At 56.9% G+C, this 8,691-nt stretch overlaps 1 protein-coding gene across 1 annotated transcript in view; it reads left to right on the top strand.

The window, feature by feature from the left end:
- Positions 1–751: 751 nt before the first annotated feature.
- The window catches only part of LOC104403964 (potassium voltage-gated channel subfamily H member 2-like), a gene marked incomplete at its 5' end in the record, with an annotated part of 10,098 nt that continues 2,158 nt past the window's right edge, over positions 752–8,691 (top strand). Inside the window, 8 exons of the mRNA XM_010012267.1 lie at positions 752–1,242; positions 1,922–2,321; positions 2,921–3,120; positions 5,302–5,554; positions 5,941–6,134; positions 6,903–7,002; positions 7,261–7,548; positions 7,976–8,156. Of these exons, the coding sequence (XP_010010569.1) occupies positions 752–1,242; positions 1,922–2,321; positions 2,921–3,120; positions 5,302–5,554; positions 5,941–6,134; positions 6,903–7,002; positions 7,261–7,548; positions 7,976–8,156 (2,107 nt within the window). The remainder of the gene's footprint in view (positions 1,243–1,921; positions 2,322–2,920; positions 3,121–5,301; positions 5,555–5,940; positions 6,135–6,902; positions 7,003–7,260; positions 7,549–7,975; positions 8,157–8,691) is intronic.

Here is an 8,691-nt window from a genome sequence, read left to right as displayed (position 1 = left end):
CAGAGTCCACTGGGAGCTGGCATTGGTCCTGGAGGGGGAGCTGGGACATGTGGGAACTCACTGGTGCCGTGGGAGCGTGTTCCCATGAGGGCAAACAGATGTGGGGATGGATGACAGCACGGGAGGGTGCTGTGCGCCTCAGATAGGTGTTTGCACACTGGTGGCAGGGCGCCCCCCCCATGGGACATGGGCATTGCCTGAGGCCAGGCTTTGCTGCGGGTGGCCCGAGCTGTCTCCTCTGCTTGGAGGACAACTATGCCAGAGGCACATAAAGGGAAATTCCCTGCTGGGGCCAAGAGAGGCACCACGCAAGGCTTGGGGGATGCCTGATGTGCCGTCACCTTCAGGATCAGGCTGTGGCACAGCCATGGGACTGCATCTCCAAGCTGCCCATCCCCACAGCCCTCTGCCAGGGACACCCAGCAGCTCCTGGGCTGGTGGCACCAGAAGGCACAAGCAGGAGGCACTTTTCTCTCTGCTGGTAGGGTCTGAAGGGCATAAAGCAGGTAAACAGCTGCTCCAAGGGTGCTCTGGCCATCAGAGACAGACAAGGAGCTGAGCAGACCTCAGTAAAGGTTGGACCTGATGATCTTAAAGGTCTTTTCCAACCTGGTTGATTCTGATTCTTTGATTATATAGAGGTCAACTCACCTTGTTGCCTCCTGGACAAACACATGAAGGCAACAAAGACAAAAAGGATGCAGGAAACTCACCGCATGCTCCTCGCTGCATGTGGGAGCCCCTTGCCTAGCTCCTGGCCTTATCCAACCTCTCTCCTGGTCTCCCGTCCTCCTCACACCCATCTCTTGGCAGGTGCTGTCCCTGGGTGCTGATGTCCTCCCCGAGTACAAGCTGCAGGCACCACGCATCCACCGATGGACCATCCTGCACTACAGCCCCTTCAAGGCCGTGTGGGACTGGCTCATCCTTCTGCTGGTGATCTACACAGCCGTGTTCACCCCTTACTCGGCCGCCTTCCTGCTCAACGAGGAGCAAGTGGAGGAGAAGCACTGGGACTGCAGCTATTCCTGTGACCCACTCAACATCATTGACCTCATCGTGGACATCATGTTCATCGTGGACATTGTCATCAACTTCCGGACCACCTATGTCAACATCAACGACGAGGTGGTGAGCCACCCCGGCAAGATCGCCATCCACTACTTCAAGGGCTGGTTCCTCATCGACATGGTTGCTGCCATCCCCTTTGACCTGCTCATCTTCCGCTCCGGCTCTGATGAGGTACAGGCAGGTCCATCGGGACAAGGGGGGGACTCCTGGATGGATAGCAGCAGATGGAAGGGAGAGAATGAAAGGGCTATGGATGGCTTGATGTAAGCAGTGCATGGCTGCAAGGAGAGGGGTTGTTAGTCAGAGGGATGGACAAGGACGTTATGAAGCTGCAGACCCTACTCTAAGTGCTAAGACAGTGCCTGACGGGGCGCTCTGCCCTCACTGGGGCTGACCGAGCAGAGCAGGCTGGAAGCTCAGTTTAGGGACTGAATTCGGGGTTGCATTGCCAGCCAGACTCAGTGTCGGCAGTGCGATGTCCCTGTGGTTACTGCACTACCTGGAGCCCCCACCTCAACTGAGAGCCTGTGGGGTGGGTGAAAGGCAGCTGATTTGGGAGCAATAGTTGGCAAGGACAGGCCCCACCAGGAAACATGGCATTGGCCGTGGCTCCTCTCACTTGCTTTCCTGTAATCCCAGAGCTTGTTGCCTTTATGGTCAGCAGAGGGAAACAGCCCTTTCTGTGGCATGATTCACCAAACCTGTTTCAGATGTCTCCTCCAGGACAAAGTGATTCATGCTCCAGAAATGCATTTTCATCCCTCAAAGGGAGCACAGCAAGGCTGGAGACATGCCTTTGGCCAGATTTACCCCCTGCTCACCCGTAAGGGATCTCACCTCTCCCCTGCAGACCACCACCCTCATTGGCCTCCTGAAGACCGCCCGGTTGCTGCGCCTGGTCCGCGTGGCCCGCAAGCTGGACCGGTACTCCGAGTACGGAGCAGCCGTGCTCTTCCTCCTCATGTGCACCTTCGCCCTCATCGCCCACTGGCTGGCCTGCATCTGGTACTCCATCGGCAACGTGGAGCGGCCCTACATGGAGCACAAGATCGGCTGGTTGGACAACCTGGGCGACCAGATCGGCAAGCGCTACAACGACAGTGACCTCTCCTCCGGCCCATCCATCAAGGATAAATATGTCACTGCTCTCTACTTCACCTTCAGCAGCCTCACCAGCGTGGGGTTTGGCAACGTCTCACCCAACACCAACTCCGAGAAGATCTTCTCCATCTGTGTTATGCTCATCGGCTGTGAGTGCCTACACGTGTCCTGCTGTCCCCATCCCTGCTTTGGAGCTTGGGGGAGAAACAGGGAGAGCACATGGGATTTTCAGCCTGGAGAAGAGAAGCTGAGTGGAGACCTCAGAGCAGCTTCCAGGGTCTGAAGGGGGCTACAAGGATGCTGGGGAGGGACCTTCATCAGGGACTGTAGTGACAGGACAAGGGGTGATGGGTTCAAACTGAAACAGGGGAAGTTCAGGGTGGATACAAGGCAGAAGCTGTTCCCTGTGAGGGTGCTGAGGCGCTGGCACAGGGTGCCCAGAGAAGCTGTGGCTGCCCCATCCCTGGCAGTGTTCAAGGCCAGGTTGGACACAGGGGCTTGGAGCAACCTGCTCTAGTGGAAGGTGTCCCTGCCCGTGGCAGGGGGTTGGAACTGGATGAGCTTTAAGGTCCTTTCCAACCCAAACCAGTCTGGGATTGTATGATTTTAAGAGAATATCTTACTGCACCTATGCTGCTTCTGCACAGACGAATAGGTAGAAATATGGGTTTCAGACTCCCCGTGGTTTCAGGTCTGTGGTGGATCTGGGTTTTGGCTGGTCCTGCTGAGTCCTGCTCTCTCGTTGCAGCTCTGATGTACGCCAGCATCTTCGGCAATGTCTCCGCTATCATCCAGCGCTTGTACTCGGGCACAGCCCGCTACCACACACAGATGCTGCGGGTCAAGGAGTTCATCCGCTTCCACCAGATCCCCAACCCCCTGCGCCAGCGCCTGGAGGAGTATTTCCAGCATGCCTGGTCCTACACCAATGGCATCGACATGAACGCGGTGAGTACGCGGCATGAGGCCCCATCTCCTCATGCACCTTGTCCTGAACAACCCAGGTTCAGGCTCAAACAATTCCATCCTTTCAACAAGGGTGTAGAGGAGGCAGGAGAATACTTGGGAGGCTGGAGACAGAGTCTGTCCATCCCTTTCTCTTTCTCCCCCTCTGTCTGTCCATCCCTATGCATTTACTAGGAGGCCATGAAGACACTTCTTGGCCGGAGACCAGGTTTGGTGCTGGCGCACTGGTGAGGAGCTCAGAGTCCTCATTGGCACCCAGCACTTTCCATCCAGTGCCTCTTGGTGTCACAGAGCCACGGAGCACGGATCGATCCAGCTCCTCTCCACACTGCTGGTTGCTAAGCAAAGTGCATCCCGCTCTCAGCGGCAGGGAAAGGAGGGCATTTAAATAAACCTCAATCCATTTTAATTAGAGCCAGGAGAGGCGGTGGTTTGTTGGCAAAGGGGGATCAATGGTGGGGCGCGCTGGAGCGGCGCCGTGTCTCCGAGCCTGGCAGGGAACCTTGTACCGACGGCGCCAGGGCACCATGAGGGTGAGGAGGGGGCTCAGCTGAGGAGTCCTGGGCTGGGGCTGAGGGGGCAGGACTCAGCTCATGGGTACAGGGTGTAAAAATGTGCTGGCTCAAGAGATGCAAGACAGAGAGAGGAATAAGGAAGGACAAGGCAAGGAGAGAGATGGGACCTTGTACTCCCCATCTCTTTGCCTTGGGCAGGTCATTGGCCCACTCATTCCCAGTTGATGCTCCCTTTTTTCCTAAGACTTGATGCTCTTCCATCCCTGACCCCCATCAGGACACAGATTTGCACAAATCCATCCTCTCCATCTTCAGTTGCTGCTGCCACATTAAAGAACTGGGCAGCATTTGGGGGTTTGCTGCTGGGAGAGCTTCGAGTTAAGCCTCTCCCGTGGAGATGTCCACCCTGGGCTGGACATCGGTGGCAGTAACTAGAAGCAAAGCCATGGCACCCTACCAAGCCCAGGTTCTCCTGGCTTAGTGCAAACCCAGGTCACAAATCCCTTGTGACAAGCTGAGCTTGCAGCTTGGACGTGCTGTCGCTCACACCAGTTCCTGCTGGATGCTGCTGAGATGCAATATGAGCTAATCAATCATCCCACAGCCCAATCAATTCATCCATCCCTGATTTCCCAGTAGGGAATCTCAGGCACTGCCATTAGCCAGTGGGATCCCGATGGAGCCACCAGCCCCAGCCTGGATGTCCCAGATTTGGCCACCAACAGGAAGTGAGCAGAGAGGAGAGCAAGGGGGACCCTGGGGCCAAAACCAACCCAAACCCAGGCAGATTTTACCCCAGCACCGTGAGTCATTGGTGACAGCAGCATATTGGGAGTTTGACCTTGATTTCACCTTCGGATTTAGCTCTCGTTCACCACAAGGTGTTTGCCATAGGTATATTTGCTGCACACAACTGGCCCGTGCTGCTGCTTGGCATTCAGGCAGGTGATGTTTAATTAGGACAGCACTTTGTTACCCGTCTGTGCTCTCATTCAGGCAGGATTAGTGGGCGTAAAGATGAAAAGGGGGAGATGCCACCAGTGGGTATAAATAGGTTGAGCTGGTTGTTGTTATTATTGCTCGGGAATGCTCTCATCCCTGGCCATCTGCAGGGACAGGCAGGCAGGCATCCAACACGGGCAGGTCAGAGAGATCCCCAGCTTTGGCTCTCTGGGCTCAGGGGCTCCCCATTTGGCACAGCCATGCTGGGGAAGCCACTGCCTGAAGAAGAGAAGTTGCGTGGAGACCTCAGAGCAGCTTCCAGGGTCTGAAGGGGGCTACAAGGGTGCTGGAGAGGGACCTGCATCGGGGACTGTAGCAATAGACAAGGGGTGATGGGTTCAAACTGAAACAGGGGAAGTTCAGGTTGGATACAAGGCAGAAGCTGTTCCCTGTGAGGGTGCTGAGGCGCTGGCACAGGGTGCCCAGAGAAGCTGTGGCTGCCCCATCCCTGGCAGTTGTCAAGGCCAGGTTGGACACAGGGGCTTGGAGCAACCTGCTCTAGTGGAAGGTGTCCCTGCCTGTGGCAGGGGTTGGAGCTGGATGTGCTTTACGGTCCCTTCCAACCCAAACCATTCCATGATTCTATGACTGGACGCTGTGCGGTGGAGATGGTGGCACGATGGCATCTCTCCCTTGCTCTTCGCAGGTGCTGAAGGGCTTCCCTGACTGCCTGCAGGCAGACATCTGCCTGCACCTCAACCGCACGCTGCTCCAGAACTGCAAAGCCTTCCGAGGAGCCAGCAAAGGCTGCCTGCGTGCCCTGGCCATGAAGTTCAAGACAACTCATGCACCGCCCGGAGACACCCTGGTGCACTACGGAGATGTTCTCACCACGCTCTACTTCATCTCCCGGGGCTCCATCGAGATCCTCCGGGAAGACATTGTGGTGGCAATCTTAGGTGGAAATGTCCTTCCTTCTGGGAGGGAAAGGGGTGATGGGCAAGGAGAAAAGGGTGATGGGTGGTGATTGAAGGGTGATGAGCAGTCAACAAAGGGTGGCAGGTGAGGGGCAAAGGACTTCTTCATATCCTGGGGAAGGGAACCCTGTTCCTCAACATCTGGGTGGTCATCACACCAGTGGACAGGGAATGCAGGAGCTGCAGTCGATGGCAGGGAGAGGCCATAAAGGCACGCGGAGTGTTCCCATGAGTGATGGCTTTCAGTGTCCCCAGCATCCAGGCTTACTGGACATCCCCTTGTTCATGAGCCCCAGCATGAGGTCTGCTGGTCCCTCTGGAGCTGGAGGAGGTGCCCACCTCCCCCTAATGGCTGTCTCTTGGCACAGGGAAGAACGACATTTTTGGAGAGCCCATCAGCCTGTACGCCCGCCCAGGGAAGTCCAATGCTGACGTGAGGGCTCTCACCTACTGCGACTTGCACAAGATCCAGCGGGAGGATCTGCTGGAGGTCCTGGACATGTACCCAGCCTTCTCTGACAACTTCTGGAGCAACTTGGAGATCACCTTCAACCTGCGAGATGTGAGTGCCAGGGCTGTCCCAGGGAGGGTCAGTGCCTCTGGGGAGTGCAAGGGCTGAAGCAAGGATGCCAACAAGTGCTCCTCATTCACTTTGGTGGTGAGTCTCCCAAGGTACTCTCCATGGGGTTATGCTCTCCCCAGAGAACACTGCACATCCTTAAGCTCTTCAGAAAGGGTGGCCCCACAAGCCATGCTGGTAGTGCTCTGCTCTGCACTTGTAAAACATCTCCAGGACTGCTCCAGCCTGGGCAACTGGTGACACACAGGTTTTGAGGCTGCTAAAGCAAGATATATTGTCGTGCTTCATGGAGCTGAGAACCAGCTTCCTCTGAAATTTGGCTTTTTAAATGAGCAGAGGGTGGAAGGCTGGGAGGATTTCTGTCATTGCTGTTTGACTTAAACTTTATGACTGGATTTTGTCCTTTCCTGACAGTTGTTTTCAGAGACACTTGCCTGTTAAGATAGAGAAAGTCAAATTCCCTCTATGTCCTGGCCCACCTCAGGGTGCACCTTCCCTCCGCATGGCCCTGACACCCTCAGCTCAACCTCACAGCAACAAGGCGAGCCTCTAGGATCCCTTGAGCTTTGCAACCAGTCCAGGAGTCACTGGGTGGGACAGGGCAGTGATGGAGAGCCAGAGGTAGCTGGACACCAGCCCTAAGGAGGATGCTGAATGGGCTGTAGCCCCCATGGGGCCGAGGATGGGCCATGGCACCCACGGAGGGGCCATGCCCGCTGTCCCTGGTGACCAGCCCCTCTCACCCCCCAGGCAGACAGCGTTCCCCGCTCTCCGCTCAGCGAGGAGTACGACTGCACGTACCGGCGGGTGCGCCGGAGCAAGCACTCCCTGTGCCAGCCCAACAAGCCTGGTGAGTCCTACAGCACCGGCAGAGCTCGGCCTCCGGGCTGGGGATCATCCTGTACCTGCTGCCCTGGCAGGAGCCCCAGAGCAGGGGCAGCTCTTGGTGCCGCCATCCCTGCAGACCTGGCGGCACCCATGCTGCCTTCCATCCCTCCCTCCCTTCTTCTCCTTAGGGTGCCCCAACTTACGGGTACCCTCGGGGGGATGGGGGCTGATTTTGCCATGTCTGGTACTCCCCAAATTAACCTGTTGTGCTGCCCCACAGACCCTGACACGGGCATCTCTGATGCAGAGCAGTATCACACCTACTCAGAACTCACCAACCCGCAGGACCCGCTGAGTAAGGACCAGTGGGACGACGTGGGCAGCAGCACCACCCCCTGCTCCCAGGCCAGCGACGACGAGGCCAAGACTGGCAGCCCTGCGGAGGCTGAGCCCTTCCCCACATCCAAAAAGGAGGGGTTTGCGCTGCCCACACTCAGCCTCGTCACCACGGGCGCCGGCAGCACAGAGGTCGGCAAGCAGGCAGCGGAGAGCAGCCAGTCCTACGCAGGTACCACAGCAGAGGCCAGAGCTGGCAGGAGAGTGGTAGGAGATGCTTGGACGTGATGCCACGCTGGCCTTGTCTTGAGGCAGAGCAGATCTGAGGGCAGCCGTGGTCGTGGCCAACAGTCTTTGCTGCCTTTTGTCCCCAGTAGTATCTGCTCTGTCCCTCCCCTGCCCTGCAGTTTCTTTTGTCCCAAGAGGCCAAATGCGCCTTCCAGAGATGTGCTGGGTGCCAGTGTGATGGAGTGTCCATGAGCACCTTGGGTGCCCATAAGCACCTCAGGTGCTAGGGTGATAGACTCTCCCTGAGGACCACATATGTCAGGGTGGTGGCTCTCCATGAACATGTTGGGTGGAGGATTCTGGAGCAGCCCCATGCCAATGAGACTGAAAGATGCAAGACAGAAGTGCTGAGCTGTGTCCTCTCCTTCCAGCCACCCCCCTGGACATCCCCAACATGTTCTCCTTCTGGGAGGACCGAAGGCCGAACCACCACCCAGAGCCTTTGCAACACATCTCCTTGGTACACAGCTCACAGGACATGCCCCTGCACAGCGACTACAGACCAGGACAGATTGAGTCCAGGCTGGAGCTCCTGCAAGCCCAGCTCAGCAGGTGGGTACATCCCCAGGGCGCAGGGTTGGAGATACACCAGGGAGGTTCTGGGCCATCGCCTTCTGCTCTCTATGGGTCGCTGCAGCAGGTGCCACCTCCTCACCCGCCGGGACACTGTATTCCTTGGGAGGTGGTGGGAGCACTTTCCAAATGCAGCAGCTTCTCAAACTGCAAGTCCTGGCCCCAGGGATCTGCTGCTTTACTGTTGCTTCCAAACTCAATGCAACAACAGACATGAAACCACCCCCTAAGCCCTTTGCAGGGCTCCTCTTCCTGCTGCAAAGAGCTGCAAGCATCCTCCTGCTTGAGCACATGAGCCTTGTGTACATCACTGCCCTCTAAATGAGAAAAAAACCCTGATTTTTGAATGAGAATCAACCAGGTGGGAAAAGACCTTTCAGCTCATCAAATCCAGTTGTTCCCCAGCGCTGCCAAGGCCACCACTAACCCCTGGCACTGAGGCCTCGGCTACACGGGCTGTGAACACTTGCAGGGACGGTGACTGCAGCCCTGCCCTGGGCAGCCTGTTCCAATG

The sequence above is a fragment of the Nestor notabilis genome, unplaced genomic scaffold (genome assembly GCF_000696875.1).
Source record: "Nestor notabilis isolate BGI_N333 unplaced genomic scaffold, ASM69687v1 scaffold22943, whole genome shotgun sequence".
NCBI lineage: Eukaryota > Metazoa > Chordata > Aves > Psittaciformes > Psittacidae > Nestor > Nestor notabilis.
Note: the sequence above shows the minus strand (reverse complement) of the source record. Positions and strands in the feature narration are given on the sequence as shown.